Raw genomic sequence first — 22,500 nt, forward strand, 5'->3', positions numbered from 1 at the left:
CGACGACGACCCGGCGCCGGCTGAGCTCTCGGCGCTCTGCGAAAGGGGATCGGGGATGTTCGGCGTCTCCTCGCCTTCCAAGCGGCCCTGACAAGGGTCCCATAGCGAGTACGGCGGTGGGTCGTCTGTGGGGATGTAGATCTGAGTGGAGTCGGGGCCGACGCATTCATCGTACCTAAGACGGAGATAAAGACATTCATTCATTTACACAGCAGGTCACAGGTACTATAACCATAGCGCCATGATTAGCTAGAGACCGGGGTTAGTAAATACATAAAATACTGTAGTAGGTTCTCCCAAAGTTGGGGGCTATCAACCTTTTTTTCGGTAACAATGCGTCTTCTACCTACCAGTAAGGATGGGGACCGTTCATACTTGAACCGATAAGGTATTTACCCAGGGATCAATACCAGTACTCAATTTTTGTTTCGTTTCTGTGTTAATAAATTGCTGTCCAGTTGTTACATCCCGTTTTCTAGTAACGTTCAAGTCTCATTTGCGATGTAGTTGCACTTCCAAGACTTCAGATGGCAGTGGTATGTTGTCTAACTCAGAGTGGCGTCGGTGTTGCTCAGCTGCAAATTGGCGACAGAGTGAAGCGGTGGATGTCCTGCAACACGTTTAATCCCTAGAAACAGTTGGGCTAAGAATTGACCCAATTTTAACCCAACTGCTGGTTCAGAAAAGGACAAACCCCTTTTTGGGTTACATAAATAACCCAACAACTTGGGTTACTTTTTCTCGACCCAATTTTTGGATTGAATTATTTACCCAAAGTTGAGTTACGCTAACTACAATGTTGAGTTATCCCTAACCCAACTATTGAGTTCCGCGATTTAGCGCTCCTCGACCCAAGAGTCGACCCAATTTTTGGGTTGAATCATTGACCCAAAGTTGAGTTACGCTAAATACAATGTTGGGTTATCCTTAACCCAACTATTGGGTTGCGCGATTTAGCGCTCCTCGACCCAAAAGTTGGGTTAAAAAATAACAATAAATAAATTTTCCTGCTGGTTTGTCCTACTCCTTCCCAGCTACTTATCAGAATACCTTTTATTCCAATAAAAATGTACTTAAAATCACTTTTCTCTGATACCTTCTTGCCAGCATCCGGACGCGCATTCTTAACAAGAATAGTGTGAGATGACAAACCTCCCCCAATTTTAACCCAACTGCTGGTTCAGAAAAGGACAAACCTCTTTTTGGGTTACATAAATAACCCAACAAATTGGGTTATTTTTTCTCGACCCAATTTTTGGGTCGAATTATTTACCCAAAGTTGAGTTACGCTAACTACAATGTTGGGTTATCTGTTGGGTTATCCTTAACCCAACTATTGGGTTGTCCGATTTAGCGCTCCTTGAACCAAGAATCGACCCAATTTTTGGGTTGAATTATTGACCCAAAGTTGAGTTACGCTAACTACAATGTTGAGTTATCCCTAACCCAACTATTGGGTTGCGCGATTTAGCGCTCCTCGACCCGAAAGTTGGGTTAAAAAAATAATAATAAATACGTTTTCCTGCTGTTTTGTCCTACTCCTTCCCAACTACTTATCAGAATACTTTTTATTCCAATAAAAATGTACTTAAAATCACTTTTCTCTGATACCTTCTTGCCAGCATCCGGACGCGCATTCTTAACAAGAATAGTGTGAGATGACAAACCTCCCCCAATTTTAACCCAACTGCTGGTTCAGAAAAGGACGACCCTCTTCTTGGGTTACATAAATAACCCAATATTTGGGTTATTTCTTCTCGACCCAATTTTTGGGTTGAATTATTGACCCAAAGTTGAGTTATGCTAACTACAATGTTGAGTTATCCCTAACAAAACTATTGGGTTGCGCGATTTAGCGCTCCTCGACCCAAAAGTTGGGTTAAAAAAATAACAATAAATACATTTTCCTGCTGGTTTGTCCTACTCCTTCCCAGCTACTTATAAGAATACTTTTTATTCCAATAAAAATTTACTTAAAATCACTTTTCTCTGATACCTTCTTGCCAGCATCCGGACGCGCATTCTTAACAAGAATAGTGTGAGATGACAAACCTCCCCCAATTTTAACCCAACTGCTGGTTCCGAAAAGGACAACCATCTTTATGGGTTACATAAATAACCCAATAATTGGGTTATGTCTTCTCGACCCAATTTTTGGGTTGAATTATTGACCCAAAGTTGAGTTACGCTAACTACAATGTTGAGTTATCCCTAACCCAACTATCGGGTTGCGCGATTTAGCGCTCCTCGACCCAAAAGTTGGGTTAAAAAAATAACAATAAATACATTTTCCTGCTGGTTTGTCCTACTCCTTCCCAGCTACTTATCAGAATACTTTTTATTCCAATAAAAATGTACTTAAAATCACTTTTCTCTGATACCTTCTTGCCAGCATCCGGACGCACATTCTTAACAAGAATAGTGTGAGATGACAAACCTCCCCCAATTTTAACCCAACTGCTGGTTCAGAAAAGGACAAACCTCTTTTTGGGTTACATAAATAACACAATAAATCGGGTTACTTTTTCTCGACCCAATTTTTGGGTTGAATTATTTACCCAAAGCTGAGTTACGCTAACTACAATGTTGGGTTATCCCTAACCCAACTATTGGGATGTCCGATTTAGCGCTCCTTGATCCAAGAGTCGACCCAATTTTTGGGTTAAATTATTGACCCAAAATTGAGTTACGCTAACTACAATGTTGAGTTATCCCTAACCCAACTATTGGGTTGCGCGATTCAGCGCCCCTCGACCCAAAAGTTGGGTTAAAAAATAATAATAAATACATTTTCCTGCTGGTTTGTCCTACTCCTTCCCAGCTACTTATCAGAATAATTTTTATTCCAATAAAAATTTACTTAAAATCACTTTTCTCTGATACCTTCTTGCCAGCATCCGGACGCGCATTCTTAACAAGAATAGTGTGAGATGACAAACCTCCCCCAATTTTAACCCAACTGCTGGTTCAGAAAAGGACAAACCTCTTTTTGGGTTCCATAACTAAGTCAACAAATCGGGTAATTTTTTTCTCGACCAATTGAATTATTTACCCAAAGTTGAGTTACGCTAACTACAATGTTGGGTTATCCTTAACCCAACTATTGGGTTGTCCGATTTAGCGCTCTTTGACCCAAGAGTCGACCGAATTTTTGAGTTGAATTATTGACCCAAAGTTGAGTTACGCTAACTACAATGTTGAGTTATCCCTAACCCAACTATTGGGTTGCGCGATTCAGCGCCCCTCGACCCAAAAGTTGGGTTAAAAAATAATAAAAAATACATTTTCCTGCTGGTTTGTCCTACTCCTTCCCAGCTACTTATCAGAATAATTTTTATTCCAATAAAAATTTACTTAAAATCACTTTTCTCTGATACCTTCTTGCCAGCATCCGGACGCGCATTCTTAACAAGAATAGTGTGAGATGACAAACCTCCCCCAAATTTAACCCAACTGCTGGTTCAGAAAAGGACGACCCTCTTCTTGGGTTACATAAATAACCCAATAATTGGGTTATTTCTTCTCGACCCAATTTTTGGGTTGAATTATTGACCCAAAGTTGAGTTACGCTAACTACAATGTTGAGTTATCCCTAACCCAACTATTGGGTTGCGCGATTTAGCGCTCCTCGACCCAAAAGTTGGGTTAAAAAATAACAATAAATACATTTTCCTGCTGGTTTGTCCTACTCCTTCCCAGCTACTTATCAGAATACTTTTTATTCCAATAAAAATGTACTTAAAATCACTTTTCTCTGATACCTTCTTGCCAGCATCCGGACGCGCATTCTTAACAAGAATAGTGTGAGATGACAAACCTCCACCAATTTTAACCCAACTGCTGGTTCAGAAAAGGATGACCCTCTTCTTGGGTTACATAAATAACCCAATAATTGGGTTACTTTTTCTCGACCCAATTTTTGGATTGAATTATTTACCCAAAGTTGAGTTACGCTAACTAAAATGTTGACTTATCCTTAACCCAACTATTGGGTTGTCCGATTTAGCGCTCCTTGACCCAAAAGTTGGGTTAAAAAAAAAAATAAAAATACATTTTCCTGCTGGTTTGTCCTACTCCTTCCCAGCTACTTATCAGAATACTTTTTATTCCAATAAAAATGTACTTAAAATCACTTTTCTCTGACACCTTCTTGCCAGCACGCATTCTTAACAAGAATAGTGTGAGATGACAAACCTCCCCCAATTTTAACCCAACAGCTGGTTCAGAAAAGGACAAACCTCTTTTTGGGTTACATACATAACCCAATAATTGGGTTGAATTATTTACCCAAAGTTGAGTTACGCTAACTACAATGTTGAGTTATCCCTAACCCAACTATTGGGTTGTGCGATTAAGCGCTCCTCGACCCAAAGGTTGGGTTAAAAAAATAATAATAAATACATTTTCCTGCTGGTTTGTCCTACTCCTTCCCAACTACTTATCAGAATAATTTTTATTCCAATAAAAATGTACTTAAAATCACTTTTCTCTGATACCTTCTTGCCAGCATCCGGACGCGCATTCTTAACAAGAATAGTGTGAGATGACAAACCTCCCCCAATTTTAACCCAACTGCTGGTTCAGAAAAGGACAAACCTCTTTTTGGGTTACATAAATAACCCAATAATTGGGTTATGTCTTCTCGACCCAATTTTTGGATTGAATTATTTACCCAAAAGTAGAGTTACGCTAACTACAATGTTGGGTTATCCCTAACCCAACTATTGGGTTGCGCGATTAAGCGCTCCTCGACCCAAAAGTTGGGTTAAAAAATAACATTAGATACATTTTCCTGCTGGTTTGTCCTACTCCTTCCCAACTACTTATCAGAATACTTCTTATTCCAATAAAAATGTACTTAAAATCACTTTTCTCTGATACCTTCTTGCCAGCATCCGGACGCGCATTCTTAACAAGAATAGTGTGAGATGACAAACATCCCCCAATTGTAACCCAACTGCTGGTTCCGAAAAGGACGACCATCTTTATGGGTTATATAAATAACCCAATAATTGGGTTATGTCTTCTCGACCCAATTTTTGGGTTGAATTATTGACCCAAAGTTGAGTTACGCTAACTACAATGTTGAGTTATCCCTAACCCAACTATTGGGTTGCGCGATTTTGCGCTCCTCGACCCAAAAGTTGTGTTAAAAAATAACAATAAATACATTTTCCTGCTGGTTTGTCCTACTCCTTCCCAACTACTTATCAGAATACTTTTTATTCCAATAAAAATTTACTTAAAATCACTTTTCTCTGATACCTTCTTGCCAGCATCCGGACGCGCATTCTTAACAAGAATAGTGTGAGATGACAAACCTCCCCCAATTTTAACCCAACTGCTGGTTCAGAAAAGGACAAACCTCTTTTTGGGTTACATAAATAACACAATAAATCGGGTTACTTTTTCTCGACCCAATTTTTGGGTTGAATTATTTACCCAAAGCTGAGTTACGCTAACTACAATGTTGGGTTATCCCTAACCCAACTATTGGGATGTCCGATTTAGCGCTCCTTGATCCAAGAGTCGACCCAATTTTTGGGTTAAATTATTGACCCAAAATTGAGTTACGCTAACTACAATGTTGAGTTATCCCTAACCCAACTATTGGGTTGCGCGATTTAGCGCTCCTCGACCCAAAAGTTGGGTTAAAAAAATAACAATAAATACATTTTCCTGCTGGTTTGTCCTACTCCTTCCCAGCTACTTATAAGAATACTTTTTATTCCAATAAAAATTTACTTAAAATCACTTTTCTCTGATACCTTCTTGCCAGCATCCGGGCGCGCATTCTTAACAAGAATAGTGTGAGATGACAAACCTCCCCCAATTTTAACCCAACTGCTGGTTCAGAAAAGGACAAACCTCTTTTTGGGTTGTATAAATAACCCAATAATTGGGTTATTTTTTCTCGACCCAATTTTTGGGTTGAATTATTTACTCAAAGTTGAGTTACGCTAACTACAATGTTGGGTTATCCTTAACCCAACTATTGGGTTGTCCGATTTAGCGCTCCTTGACCCAAGAGTTGACACAATTTTTGGGTTGAATTATTGACACACAGTTGAGTTACGCTAACTACAATGTTGAGTTATCCCTAACCCAACTATTGGGTTGCACGATTTAGCGCTCCTCGACCCAAAAGTTGGGTTAAAAAAACAATAATAAATACGTTTTCCTGCTGGTTTGTCCTACTTTTTCCCAACTACTTATCAGAATACTTTTTATTCCAATAAAAATTTACTTAAAATCACTTTTCTCTGATACCTTCTTGCCAGCATCCGGACGCGCATTCTTAACAAGAATAGTGTGAGATGACAAACCTCCCCCAATTTTAACCCAACTGCTGGTTCAGAAAAGGACAAACCTCTTTTTGGGTTACATAAATAACGCAACAAATCGGGTTATTTTTTCTCGACCCAATTTTTGGGTCGAATTTTTTACCCAAAGTTGAGTTACGCTAACTACAATGTTGGGTTATCCCTAACCCAACTATTGGGATGTCCGATTTAGCGCTCCTTGACCCAAGAGTCGACCGAATTTTTGAGTTGAATTATTGACCCAAAGTTGAGTTACGCTAACTACAATGTTGAGCTATCCCTAACCCAATTATTGGGTTGCGCGATTTAGCGCTCCTTGACCCAAAAGTTGGGTTAAAAAAATAATAATAAATACGTTTTCCTGCTGGTTTGTCCTACTCCTTCCCAACTACTTATGAGACTACTTTTTATTCCAATAAAAATTTACTTAAAATCACTTTTCTCTGATACCTTCTTGCCAGCATCCGGACGCGCATTCTTAACAAGAATAGTGTGAGATGACAAACCTCCCCCAATTTTAACCCAACTGCTGGTTCAGAAAAGGACAAACCTCTTCTTGGTTTACATAAATAACCCAATAATTGGGTTGTGTCTTCTCGACCCAATTTTTGGGTCGAATTATTTACCCAAAGCTGAGTTACGCTAACTACAATGTTGGGTTATCCTTAACCCAACTATTGGGATGTCCGATTTAGCGCTCCTTGACCCAAGAGTCGACCGAATTTTTGAGTTGAATTATTGACCCAAAGTTGAGTTACGCTAACTACAATGTTGAGTTATCCCTAACCCAACTATTGGGTTGCGCGATTTAGCGCTCCCTGACCCAAAAGTTGGGTTAAAAAAATAATAATTAAATACGTTTTCCTGCTGGTTTGTCCTACTCCTTCCCAACAACTTATCAGAATAATTTTTATTTCAATAAACATGTACTTAAAATCACTTTTCTCTGATACACTATTCTTAACAAGAATAGTGTGAGATGACAAACCTCCCCCAATTTTAACCCAACTGCTGGTTCAGAAAAGGACGACCATCTTTATGGGTTACATAAATAACCCAATAATTGGGTTGTCTTCTCGACCCAATTTTTGGGTTGAATTATTTACCCAAAAGTTGTGTTATGCTAACTACAATGTTGAGTTATCCCTAACCCAACTATTGGGTTGCGCGATTTAGCGCTCCTCGACCTAAAAGTTGGGTTAAAAAAATAACAATAAATACATTTTCCTGCTGGTTTTTCCTACTCCTTCCCAGCTACTTATCAGAATACTTTTTATTCCAATAAAAATTTACTTAAAATCACTTTTCTCTGATACCTTCTTGCCAGCATCCGGACGCGCATTCTTAACAAGAATAGTGTGAGATGACAAACCTCCCCCAATTTTAACCCAACTGCTGGTTCAGAAAAGGACAAACCTCTTTTTGGGTTACATAAATAACCCAATAATTGGGTTATGTCTTCTCGACCCAATTTTTGGGTTGAATTATTTACCCAAATTTGAGTTACGCTAACTAAAATGTTGGGTTATCCCTAACCCAACTATTGGGATGTCCGATTTAGCGCTCCTTGACCCAAGAGTCGACCCAATTTTTGGGTTGAATTATTGACCCAAAGTAGAGTTACGCTAACTACAATGTTGAGTTTTCCCTAACCCAACTATTGGGTTGTGCGATTAAGCGCTCCTCGACCCAAAGGTTGGGTTAAAAAAATAATAATAAATACATTTTCCTGCTGGTTTGTCCTACTCCTTCCCAACTACTTATCAGAATAATTTTTATTCCAATAAAAATGTACTTAAAATCACTTTTCTCTGATACCTTCTTGCCAGCATCCGGACGCGCATTCTTAACAAGAATAGTGTGAGATGACAAACCTCCCCCAATTTTAACCCAACTGCTGGTTCAGAAAAGGACAAACCTCTTTTTGGGTTACATAAATAACACAATAATTGGGTTATTTTTTCTCGACCCAATTTTTGGGTTAAATTATTTACCCAAAGTTGAGTTATGCTAACTACAATGTTGGGTTATCCCTAACCCAACTATTGGGATGTCCGATTTAGCGCTCCTTGACCCAAGAGTCGACACAATTTTTGGGTTGAATTATTGACACACAGTTGAGTTACGCTAACTACAATGTTGAGTTATCCCTAACCCAACTATTGGGTTGCACGATTTAGCGCTCCTCGACCCAAAAGTTGGGTTAAAAAAATAATAATAAATACGTTTTCCTGCTGGTTTGTCCTACTCCTTCCCAACTACTTATCAGAATACTTTTTATTCCAATAAAAATGTTCTTAAAATCACTTTTCTCTGATACCTTCTTGTCAGCACGCATTCTTAACAAGAATAGTGTGAGATGACAAACCTCCCCCAATTTTAACCCAACTGCTGGTTCAGAAAAGGACGACCCTCTTCTTGGGTTACATAAATAACCCAATAATTGGGTTATTTCTTCTCGACCCAATTTTTGGGTTGAATTATTTACCCAAAGTTGAGTTACGCTAACTACAATGTTGAGTTATCCCTAACCCAACTATTGGGATGTCCGATTTAGCGCTCCTTGACCCAAGAGTCGACCCAATTTTTGGGTTAAATTATTTACCCAAAGCTGAGTTACGCTAACTACAATATTGAGTTATCCCTAACCCAACTATTGGGATGTCCGATTTAGCGCTCCTTGACCCAAGAGTCGACCCAATTTTTGGGTTGAATTATTGACCCAAAGTTGAGTTACGCTTACTACAATGTTGAGTTATCCCTAACCCAACTATTGGGTTGCGCGATTTAGCGCTCCTCGACCCAAAAGTTGGGTTAAAAAAACAAGAATAAATACGTTTTCCTGCTGGTTTATCCTACCCCTTCCCAGCTACTTATCAGAATAATTTCTATTCCAATAAAAATGTACTTAAAACCACTTTTCTCTGATACCTTCCCCCGGGGGAGTTGCTAGCGAGCCATCACACGCCACAACGAATGTGCTACGCCACACCTTCCGCTAAGGCACGTGCGCTTGCCGGTTTTGTCGGCGAATTCCGTCCGTCCCTCGGCTTCTGGCGAGTCCTTTCTTGCCAGCATCCGGACACGCATTCTTAACAAGAATAGTGTGAGATGACAAACCTCCCCCAAGGCACGACAAGAAAAGAACAGGAAAAACAAAACAACCTCATTGATGTCAGCATGTGGTGATTTGGACCACAAGAAAGAGGTTGGGCAGCAGCCAAGGCGAGAGCAGAGTTGGTAGCTGCAGGCGGAGGTTTGATCCCAACCGCCCAGAAGTCTGCGAGCGGCTGACAAACACAAGACAACACACTTCTTGACTCGGGGGGCCACGCGGGGCCAGGCTGTCTAGCTGTCTATGTAACTTAGATATTGGGTTTCACTATGTAAAAGCGCTTTGAGTCACTAGAGAAAAGCGCTACATAAATATAATTCACTTCACTTCTATTCGGGGTGGTAGTCTTTGGACAGTGAACGATTCGATTCGATTCATGGAGTGGTTATTCGATTCAGAATCGATTCTCAATTCAACACAAATCTCGTAATTTATTGTTTGATATGCTTATGGATACATCATAAATATATTTTTAAAAACATTTTCTTCCAATTTTTTTTTTTTTTTAAATTAAATTGTATTTTTTCAATCAATTTTGGAAAATTATGAATCGATTTAAATTCAGGGATGAATACAATTCGTGATTTGGATGTGATTTGACTTTTTTGTGCACCCCTATTATCTATCTATCTATCTATCTATCTATCTATCTATCTATCTATCTATCTATCCATCCATCCATCCATCCATCCATCCATCCATCCATCCATCCATCCATCCATCCATCCATCCATCCATCCATCCATCTATCCATCTATCCATCTATCCATCTATCTATCTATCTATCCATCCATCCATCCATAAGGGGAGTTGTCAGAATAATTGTATCTAAGTTATCACAAAACTTTGTGTTTCAATAAGTTCAATGAGGACAAAAGCTGTCTTTGAACCTACCAAGAAGAAGGCTTGTAAAACTCCACTTTGTAGGATGGGAAGCAACATGAAGGTGTTCTGTTTCTTTCATGTATTGTAATCAACAGAAATATATTGTCTTGACCTAAGAACTATGAAAGCGAAGAGGAAGCAGGACCAGACTCCCCTCCAGGCACCTCTTCTTTGAACTGTTTTACGACCTTTTCTATTGAACTGTTCTGTAACCAAAGGCGGTGGCTGTTTATGACCCACGTCCCTTAGAAACAGCCGTTGCCATGTAATCGGGGAAAGTCCAAATAAAATCTTTCGCCAGAGCGTGGTGGAACTGTGCAAAGAGTACAGTCCAGACGTTTCTCCTCAAATTGAGCCAAATTGAATTCTGTCTCCGTTTAATTCTTTGCTTCTTGTCTTGTTTAATAGATGTCATCAGTGTTTGAACCTGACAGGTGTGAATCTTTAGACAGATAATGATTCGATCCGATTCCTGGTGTGACGATTCGATTCAGAATTGATTCACGATTCAACAGGATTCTCGCAATTTATTATTTGGTATAATAATTATAATTAAGCTTTAAAGCTCCTTCTGGTTGCATGGAGATGGCCTCAAAACATATTCTTATTAAAATTATTATTTATTTTAATTGAATTATATTTTTTTAAAGCAATTTTTGAAAATTAAGAATTGATTTAGAATCAGTATGAATAAATATTACAATTCGGATGTGAATCGATTTTTATGTACACCCCTACTATCTATCTATCTATCTATCTATCTATCTGTCTATCTGTCTATCTGTCTGTCTGTCTGTCTGTCTGTCTATAAGGGGTGTGAATCTTTAGAGACATAACGATTCGACCCCATTCCAATTCCTGGGGTAACGATTTGATTCAGAATCGATTCACGATTCAACACGATTCTCGCAATGTATTATTTGGAATAATAATTACAATGAAACTTTCTAAAACAGGTTACAGGTTAGAAAAGCTCCTTCTGGTTGCATGGAAATGGCCTAAAAACATATTCTTATTAAACATTTTTTTATATTAAATTGTATGTTTTTAAGCAATTTTTTAAAATTATGAATCGATTTAGAATCAGAATGAATAAAAATCAGAATTGGGATGTGAATCTATTTTTTGGTGCACCCCTAATATCAATATATTAGCAGTGGGAATATTTGGGCACCTAACGATTCGATCCGATTCGGATTCCTGGGGTGACGATTTAATTCAGAATCGATACTCGCAATGTATTATTTGGTATAATAATTATTATGAAACTTTTTCAAAATAGGTAACAGGTTAGAAAACCTAATTCTGGCTGCATGGAGATGGCCTAAAAACATATTTTTAAGGAATCGATTCGATCTGAATCCTGGTTCGACGATTCGATTCAGAATCGATTCACGATTCAACACGATTCTCGCAATGTATTTATTTGGTATAATAATTATAATGAAACATTTTCAAAACAAGTTACAGGTTAGAAAAGCTCCTTCTGGTTGCATGGAGATGGTCTAAAAACATATTCTTATTAAAAACATTTTTTTAATTTAAATTGTCACACATGGGACGGTTTAGTAAGTACGAATTGTTTTAGTTATATTGCAAAACTTACAAACGTTGCTTGGAGGGATGAATGAAGAATCCTTTCGAGTAGAAACGCTATGGACGACTAGAAAATGAAGCGGCGCTTCTACTTCCGGTTCAAAGCTTTAAACAGCAGGAAACACTTGCATGTGTTCACCCGGCAACACCTGCAGTAAACGAACTTGTCCAAAAGATGGCGCCCTAGTTCGAACGATAACACACCACTTCAGTGTCTTAGCATGTGTTTTATGAAAAACTATTTGCATTATGGCCGCCAGGGTAAAACACCGTTTTGTAAGCCGCTGTGTACAAAGCGTAGGAAAAAAAGTAGCGGCTTATAGTCCGGAATTCACTGTACCTTAGATTACATTTAATATAGTTAAAAAATGTTTCAGGACACATACATGGCACCGGCGGGCCACACATGGCTTGCGGGCCATGGTAACACATGTCCCCATGAAAACATAACAACTTCCACTTCCTGCGGGGAAAAAAAAGAGTTTGTTTGAAAGTGTGAAATTGAACTTCGGCACCGAAACACCGCGAGGCGCGTCACAAGTTGCAGCACCGCGCTGCCTAGGCTCGTAGGATCAAGATTCGGTTGGTCATGTGACCCACCAGTTGGATTATGGACGTAACGTTTGATGCCGCCTCAGCAGAATCACAATGCTTTGACTTTGCCGGAAGGAAGGGGAGAAACAAAAGTAAATAACTAGAATAAAACAGAAGAAGCAATTGACAATATGTAAAAATGTATATAAAAAATAAAAAATATTAAAAAAACAACAAATGTGCAATGGAATGCATGTGAGAAATTGATACAATACTATTAATAATTATTATCAATAAACATCACACTTCTGAACACTTTTGGAGCCTTAAAGTTGCTAAATGACCCATCGTGCTGGCATTAATTGTGAAAATTAGGTTTTTTTTGGTCGATTGACCACCCGGATATACTTTAGCCTTGCTGGCTTGTTTTAGTTATATTGTAAAAACTTACCAACGTTGTTTGGAGCAATGAATTAAGAATCCACAGGAGTAGAAACGCTATGGACGATTTGAAGACAGAACGGCACTTGTACTTCCGGTTCAAAGAAACACCTTCCATTGCACCATTTAAAAAAAAAATATATATATATATATGTATATAGAGACATACTGTAATAACTTGAAGTAAATAATGAAGATTAAAAACCAATTACAAACAAAAAATTAAAAAAATTGAAAATTAACTAAAAACAGTCAAAAAAATTTTTTGTATAAAATTGGGAACAATTTGTCATATTCTTTCTGTTTCTGTAGTACTGCAATATTTTCTTGTAAAATTATTACTTTTTATGTAAAATTATTACTTTTTACTGCAAAATGGTGACATTTGTCATATACAATTCTGACTCTTATCACAATATTGCCCATTTTTTTGTTGTTCTTGTAAAATGGTGACTTTTTTGGGGGGGTAAAATTATGACTTTTGTCATAATTTTGCCAAGTAAAATTCCGATGATTATTATAACATTGCCAACATTTTAAAAGTTTTCTTATAAAATTGTGACTTTTGTCGAGTAAAATTACGAGCCTTTTCATAAAACTGCCAAAATTTTAAGCTTTTCTTGTAAAATTGCGACTGTTATTGAGTAAAATTCCAACTTTTATCGAAATATTGCACAAATGTTAAGTTTTTCTTGTAAAATATTGACTTGCATTAAGTAAAATTACGACTTTTATTATAACTGCCAAAATTCTAAGTTTTTCTTGTGAAATTGTGACCTTTTACTTGTGAAATTCCAACTCAAGTTTTTTTTATATTTGCATAGTATGTATATATTATTAATGTTGTAAATACACTTCTTTATATATCTAGAAAGGCTGGTCCTAAAGAAGGAGGCATTTTTCTCAGGGCTCAAGAAGGTAACAAATACAATAATATAAGCGTGTGTGTGTGTGTGTGTGTGTGTGTGTGTGTGTGTGTGTGTGTGTCTCAGCACGAGGAAGTAGAGGCTTTTAGTCTCCACAGGTGAGCGCCTCTTCTGTGTGTGTGTTGGAGGTATAACGTTCTCAGCTGATCTGAGTATCTTTCAACCATCTGTGAACCCCCCCCCCCCTGCCCCCCCCACACACACACATTCCTGTATTTCACACACACACACACACACACACACACACACACACACACACACACACACACACACACACACACATTCCTGTATTTGTTACCTTCTGGAGCCCTGAGAAAAATGCCTCCCTCTTTAGGACCACCCTTTCTAGATATATAAAGAAGTGTATTTACAACATTAATAATATATACATACTATGCAAATATTTAAAAAAAAGCTTGTTGTGAAAAATGAGTTGGGATTTCACAAGAAAAAGGTCACAATTTCACAAGAAAAACATAGAATTTTGGCAGTATTATAATAAAAGTCGTAATTTTACTCAAAGCAAGTCCAAATTTTACAAGAAAAACTGGACATTTGTCCGATATGATAAAAGTCGGAATTTTACTCAAAAACAGTCGCAATTTTACGAGAAAAGCTTAACATTTTGGCAATTTTATGAAAAGAGTCGTAATTTTACTCGACAAAAGTCAACATTTTATAAGAAAACTTAAAAATTTTGGCAATATTATAATAACAATTGGAATTTTACTTGACCAAAGTCATAATTTTACTCCAAAAATGTTACTGTTTTACAATAACAACAAAACAATTGGCAATATTGTGATAAAAGTCAGAATTTTATATGACAAATGTCATCATTTTGCATTAAAAAGTAACCATTTTACATAAAGTAATAATTATACATTAAAAAGTAATAATTTTACATGAACATATTGCAGTATTACAGAAATGAGAAATTGTTTCCAATTTTTTATAAGAAAAAGTCGACACATTGTGAGAAAAAGACTGCTTTTATTTATTTATTTTTTTGTTTTTTGGTAATGAGTTTTTAATCTTCATTATTTACTTCAAGTTATTACAATATGTCTCTATATACATATTTATTTTTAATTTTTTTTAATTAATTTTGGCCAATGGGGGCGCATTTCAATTTCTTACACACACTTGTTATTTCATATGTTGACACTTTTAAAAGCGACACACAGTCAATTTGAAAAATCCCTCCTTTTTGGGACCACCCTTATTTTGATAGATTTCACCACCAGGGGTGCAAATGAGACATTCTCTATTAGATGCAATGCTTTTTCCATATTGGGACCATGATTTATGTCTTAACTTGTTCACACCTCCTCATATGGAAACTACTTTTCCTTGTTGATGTCTCAAGATGGGTAGAAATACAAACACACACACACACACACACACACACACACACACACACACACACACACACACACACACACACACACACACACACGCATTTTTATATTTCTTACCTTCTTGAGACCACCGAAAAATGCCCGCCTCTTTAGGACCACCCTTTCTAGATATATAAAGATTTGTATTTACAACATTAATAATATATACATACTATGCAAATATAAAAAAAACCTGTGGGAAATTAATTGGAATTTCATAAAGAAAAAGGTCACAATTTCACAACAAAAACTTGTGTTCTAATAAAAGTTGTAATTTTATTCAACGCAAGTCCAAATTTTACAGGAAAAACTGAACATTTGTGCAATATTATGATAAAAGTTGGAATTTTACTCAATAACAGTCGGAATTTTACAAGAAAAGGCTAAAACTTTGGCAATTTTATGAAAAGAGTCGTACTTTTACGCGACAAGTCACAATTTTATAAGAAAACTTTCAAATTTTGGCATTATAATAATAATCGGAAATTTTACTTGGCAAAATTATGACAAAAGTCATCATTTTACTCAAAAAATGTCACTATTTTACAAGAACAACAAAAAAATTGGCACTATTGTGATATAAGTAATCATTTTATATGACAAATGTCACCATTTTACATTAAAAAGGAATAATTTTACATAAAAAAGCAATCATTTTACGAGAAAATATGGCAATATTACAGAGACAGAAATAATATGAGGAATTGTAGCCAATTTTATAGGAAAAAAGTCGACACATTGTGAGAAAAAGACTGCTTTTAGTTCATTTATTTAATTTTTTCTTGGTAATTGGTTTTTAATCTTCATTATTTACTTCAAGTTATTACAGTATGTCTCTATATAAATATTTATTTTATTTTTTTAATTAATTTTGGCCTATGGGGGCGCATTTCAATTTCTTACACACACTTGTTATTTCATATGTTGACCAGAGGGGGAGCACTTTTAAAACCAACACAGTCAATTTAAAAAATCCCTCCTTTTTGGGACCGCCCTCATTTTGATAGATTTCATCACCAGGGGGTGCAAATGAGACATTCTCTATTAGATGCAATGCATTTTCCGTATTGGGACCATGATTTGATGACCGCAAGGTAGTTGGTGCCTGTCGTGGTGGTAATCCTAGAACCCGTTGGTGGACGCCGGCGTTGAGGGATGCCGTCAGGCTGAAGAAGGAGTCCTATCGGGTTCTTTTGGCTCATGGGACTCCTGAGGCAGCAGACAGGTACCGACAGGCCAAGCGGTGTGCGGCTTCAGCGGTCGCGGAGGCAAAAACTCGGACATGGGAGGAGTTCGGGGAGGCCATGGAAAAAGACTTCCGGACGGCTTCGAAGCAATTCTGGACCACCATCCGCCACCTCAGGAAGGGGAAGCAGTGCACTATCAACACCGTGTATGGTGGGGATGGTGTTCTGCTGACCTCGACTGCGGATGTTGTGGATCGGTGGAGAGAATACTTCGAAGACCTCCTCAATCCTACCAGCACGTCTGGTAGGATTGAGGAGAATCTGTGGTGGGCTCTTCTATTTCTGGGGCTGAGGTTGCCGAGGTAGTTAAAAAGCTCCTCGGTGGCAAGGCCCCGGGGGTGGATGAGATCCGCCCGGAGTTCCTTAAGGCTCTGGATGTTGTGGGGCTGTCTTGGTTGACAAGACTCTGCAACATCGCGTGGACATCGGGGGCGGTACCTCTGGATTGGCAGACCGGGGTGGTGGTTCCTCTCTTTAAGAAGGGGAACCGGAGGGTGTGTTCCAACTATCGTGGGATCACACTCCTCAGCCTTCCCGGTAAGGTCTATTCAGGTGTACTGGAGAGGAAGCTACGCCGGATAGTCGAACCTCGGATTCAGGAGGAACAGTGTGGTTTTCGTCCTGGTCGTGGAACTGTGGACCAGCTCTATACTCTCGGCAGGGTCCTTGAGGGTGCATGGGAGTTTGCCCAACCAGTCTACATGTGCTTTGTGGACTTGGAGAAGGTATTCGACCGTGTACCCCGGGAAGTCCTGTGGGGAGTGCTCAGAGAGTATGGGGTAACGGACTGTCTTATTGTGGCAGTTCGCTCCCTGTATAATCAGTGTCAGAGCTTGGTCCGCATTGCCGGCAGTAAGTCGGACACGTTTCCAGTGAGGGTTGGACTCCGTCAAGGCTGCCCTTTGTCACCGATTCTGTTCATAACCTTTATGGACAGAATTTCTAGGCGCAGTCAGGCCGTTGAGGGGATCTGGTTTGGTGGCTGCAGGATTAGGTCACTGCTATTTGCAGATGATGTGGTCCTGATGGCTTCCTCCGGCCAAGATCTTCAGCTCTCACTGGATCGGTTCGCAGCCGAGTGTGAAGCGACTGGGATGGGAATCAGCACCTCCAAGTCCGAGTCCATGGTTCTCTCCCGGAAAAGGGTGGAGTGCCATCTCCGGGTTGGGGAGGAGATCTTGCCCCAAGTGGAGGAGTTCAAGTACCTCGGAGTCTTGTTCACGAGTGGGGGAAGAGTGGATCGTGAGATCGACAGGCGGATCGGTGCGGCGTCTTCAGTAATGCGGACGCTGTATCGATCCGTTGTGGTGAAGAAGGAGCTGAGCCGGAAGGCAAAGCTCTCGATTTACCGGTCGATCTACGTTCCCATCCTCACCTATGGTCATGAGCTTTGGGTCATGACCGAAAGGACATGATCACGGGTACAAGCGGCCGAAATGAGTTTCCTCCGCCGAGTGGCGGGGCTCTCCCTTAGAGATAGGGTGAGAAGCTCTGTCATTAGGGGGGAGCTCAAAGTAAAGCCGCTGCTCCTCCACATCGAGAGGAGCCAGATGAGGTGGTTCGGGCATCTGGTCAGGATGCCACCCGAACGCCTCCCTAGGAAGGTGTTTCGGGCACGTCCGACCGGTAGGAGGCCACGGGGAAGACCCAGGACACGCTGGGAAGACTATCTCTCCCGGCTGGCCTGGGAACGCCTCGGGATCCCCCGGGAGGAGCTGGACGAAGTGGCTGGGGAGAGGGAAGTCTGGGCTTCCCTGCTTAAGCTGCTGCCCCCGCGACCCGACCTCGGATAAGCGGAAGAAGATGGATGGATGGATGGACCATGATTTATGTCTTAACTCCGTGGTCCCCAACCTTTTTGTAGCTGCGGACCAGTCAACGCTTGAAAAACCGGGGGGGGGGGGCGGGGGGGGGGTTATTTTTGTATTTTTTTATTTTTTTATAAATGTTTTAATTTTTTTTAATATTTTTAATTTTTTTTGTTATAAAGAAATACAATCATGTGTGCTTACGGACTGTATACATGCAGACTGTATTGATCTATATTCATATATAATGTATATATTGTGTTTTTTATGTTGATTTAATAATTTTTTTTAAATTTTTCCATTTATTTATTTATTTTATTTATTTATTTATTTATTATTTTTTTTCTTGTGTGGCCTGGTACCAATTGGTCGGTACTTTTCCTTGTTGGTGTCTCAAGAAGGGTAAACACACACACACACACACACACACACACACACACACACACACACACACACACACACACACACACACACACACACACACACACACACACACACACACACACACATACACAGCAGGGGAAAGGGTGTGTTTGAATTATTAAAGTTGCCAATTAAACCAGTTGACATTTAGATCAAACACACCTTGACGTCTGCCTTTTTACGCATACACACACACACACACACACACACACACACACACACACACACACACACACACACACACACACACACACACACACACACTCGTCCAAAGGGCAGCCAAGCACGCTGATAAATGAGCACCAAGGAGGAGAAGAGGCCACGTTGGCGTTTGATGGAAATGTCAACAAGACAAGTGTTTTTGCGTCTCGGGAACTTGAAGTGAACGTAAACGTCTTCAACACAAACGCTCCAACTTAATTGGCGCACAAAGGGAAGGACAAGGACTCACCGTGGAGGAGAGTCGGGGTACATGTGGTTGACCTGTGACAGACTGAAAGAGTCCAAGTTCCAACCGGAAGAGAAGTCCTGGAAGCAGGCGGACCTCAGGTCCCCGGCCGAGCCCCCGAAGGAGTACGCATCAGGACCTGCGTTAGTCACAGAGACACGGTCACCTTTGGGTCACGCCCCCCCCCCACGTCTGCTCGCCGTCCTGCACCGACCGTAGCTGGCTGGCAGGTGCGGGTTCCTCAGTCGGCTGTCTTTGCGGAGGCTGCCCACGATGATGGTGACGCAGGACAGGAAGAGCACCAGGCCTATGACGATCCCCGCCACCACCAGAGGGGACACCAGGAGCGACGCCTCTCCCCCCGACTCCCTCTCGCTCCTGCAGTCCGGGTACTCCCCATGGCTCAGGTTGGAGCTCACTGGTGGACCACAAAGAGACATATCAAATGAGAACGAGGCATCCTTGCTATAGCGGCTAACGTCCCTCCACAGTGCAGCTTCCAAATCACTAATCCAAATATACGATTTTTTTACAAGTACCATTATCACTGGGGGACGAGGAACAGCTAAACATGCTACACCACACACCTTACAAGAAGCTATGCTAACCGCTATGCGAGGGCTCTTGAATGTTGACAAAGGCTGGCAGATCAATACCAATACGGACAGTAGGGATGATGTTTGATAAGAAATTATCGTTTGAGCCTATTATCGAATCCTCTTATCGAACCGATTCCTTATCGATTCTCTTATCGAATCCAGATAGGTTGTTGTATGTGGAAAAAAACACAATATTTGGTTTAACAAAAGCTCACTTTTATTTTATAAGAAAAAAACAAAATTAAATAAATAAATAAATATTGACTGTTACCCCCCTAAAAAAAAAAAAAAAAAAAAAAAAAAATATTGACTGTTGTTACCCAAGTGGGATTTTTCAGAAAAACAAATATATACAGCATACTTGCCAACCTTGAGACCTCCGATTTCAGGAGGTGGGGGGTGGGGGCGTGGTCGGGGGTGGGGCAGGGCGTGGTTGGGGGCGTGGTTAAGAGGGGAGGAGAATATTGACAGCTAGAATTCACCAAGTCAAGTATTTCATACATATATATATATATATATATATATATATATATATATATATATATATATATATATATATATGTATATATATATATGTATGTGTGGGAAAAAAAATCACAAGACTACTTCATCTCTACAGGCCTGTTTCATGAGGGGGTTCCCTCAATCATCAGGAGAAAATCTCCTGATGATTGAGGGAACCCCCTCATGAAAGTAGTCTTGTGATGAAGTAGTCTTGTGATTTTTTTTCCCACACATACATATATTGCGCTCTACTACGGTATCGAGCACTATTTTTTGGATAACCTTATTAAGACATATATATATATATATATATATATATATATATATATATATATATATATATATATATATATATATATATATATATATATATTCAAACTTGCATAAATAAATCGTAAGGAATATAACATAACTTGGCTTCTGAGAGCTTCAAAATGTAATGAATAAAATGCTAAAGTTGTTGATAAACAAGCAATTATTTTAATAATTAAATATGGTCATTTTAAATGAATTATTATGATCATTTAAAATTAATTATTTCAAATATGTTTATTTTAATGTATAATTCTATGGCTGGATGTAATAAGGAGTCAGAAAAAATACAAATAAAAATACAATTAATTTTGATGTTTTTAGCAAAATATAGTAAAACATTTTTTTATTTTTTTTATTTTTTAAATTAATAAATATATTTCTTTTTAGGTAAGATAAACATAATAATACAATTTATCTCTAGTCTGGATGATTTAGTTCTTGTCACCCTGTTGTCCTCCCGTCGTGAAAAAAGGCTGTCCTCACTCAGGTCCGCATGGAGCTGGAGGGGGCGTGGCCTCCAGCTCCGCCTGAAAATCGGGAGATTTTCGGGAGAATATTTGTCCCGGGAGGTTTTCGGGAGAGGCACTGAATTTCGGGAGTCTCCCGGAAAATTCGGGAGGGTTGGCAAGTATGATATACAGTAACACAAAAACAACCTGTCTCTGTGATCACTATAGGTGTATAAATAATAATATAGTGTTAAATAAAATCAGTTCCTTGGGCACAAAACTGAAAATAATACAGCTCTCCAAAAAGTGCACTTCTGCTGCTATTGGAACATACTAACTACACACACACGCAGACAGCGAACAAACAATCCAAGACGTCTAATAAAGTTCCAAAGCAGATTAATCCATTTAGGCTCTTTATTGTTGTTGGTCTTGCTTTGTCTTTTCCTATCTTTACTTTTGTCTTGCACTGGACTGTTATTATTATTTTTTTTGTAACTGAAATACACACAATGACAAATGTATAAGGTAAGTGATTCAATTAACATACTCAAATGTAATACACAATATGTAAATATTAGCTTCACACAAATATACAGTATTATCATCAAACAAATACTTCTGAGTGTTGAAACTATTTCGATGGTGGAAATATACGACCGGCAGCCCTTTTCAAGTCCTCAAAAAATCCATTGAAACAGTGCACAAAAATCGTTTTTCAATAAACATCTTAGTGTCAAACTCAACCACTTTCCACCTTAATATTGAGTTACATAAACAAGTTAAACAGTTTACTTACAGACTTATTTTTTCCAAGGCTTGTAAGAGCTAACACAACTTGTCTACTTCTCAATTGTCTCATGAACTGAGCTGACGTCGCCAACCCGGAAGTGCCCAAACTAATGACGCGTAGTATTTTCATATCGCCACAAGGTGTCAGTAAGAGTCTACAATCAAATGGGCATAACATTGCCCATTTGGGATTCGTTCACAGGGATTCGAATAAAGAACCAACTCTTTTTCTTTACTATAGTGGTCTCGATAACGGGTACCGGTTCTCAAAAAGGGATTCGAGTCCGAGGACTCGGTTGTTTTCTTATCGAACAACCGGGAAAAACGGTTTCGAGCATCATCCCTAATCGACAGTGACGATACTAAGTATTTTGATACGATATCACAAAAACAATAACTTTTGTTGTTGTTGTGTTTTTCGTTATTTTCAGGAAATAAAAGAAAAAATAGTAGTTTTTGCTTTTGTTGAAATATTTTGCTATATTGACTTTATTATACATTTTGTATGTAATAAAAGGTAATAAGGAAGTATTATCATTTTAATTGATATTTTTACATCGTAATCCTGTTTTTTGTCTGATTAGTGTGAAGTGAAGTGAATTATATTTATATAGCGCTTTTCTCGAGTGACTCAAAACGCTTTTACATAGTGAAACCCAATATCTAAGTTACATTCAAACCAGTGTGGGTGGCAC

At 38.9% G+C, this 22,500-nt stretch overlaps 1 protein-coding gene across 2 annotated transcripts in view; it reads right to left on the reverse strand.

Annotated features, from left to right (window-relative positions):
• bean1 (brain expressed, associated with NEDD4, 1) overlaps positions 1-22,500 on the reverse strand; it is a 98,122-nt gene that overhangs the window by 1,348 nt on the left and 74,274 nt on the right. For both annotated transcript variants that reach the window (XM_061966517.1, XM_061966509.1), the window contains 3 exons: positions 19,361-19,564; positions 19,150-19,285; positions 1-175 (listed from right to left, as the gene is read on the reverse strand). The exon at positions 1-175 is cut by the window's left edge and continues 1,348 nt beyond it. In XM_061966517.1, the coding sequence (XP_061822501.1) occupies positions 1-175; positions 19,150-19,285; positions 19,361-19,564 (515 nt within the window). The remainder of the gene's footprint in view (positions 176-19,149; positions 19,286-19,360; positions 19,565-22,500) is intronic.

Source organism: Nerophis lumbriciformis, linkage group LG02 (genome assembly GCF_033978685.3).
Source record: "Nerophis lumbriciformis linkage group LG02, RoL_Nlum_v2.1, whole genome shotgun sequence".
Classification (NCBI taxonomy): Eukaryota; Metazoa; Chordata; class Actinopteri; order Syngnathiformes; family Syngnathidae; genus Nerophis; species Nerophis lumbriciformis.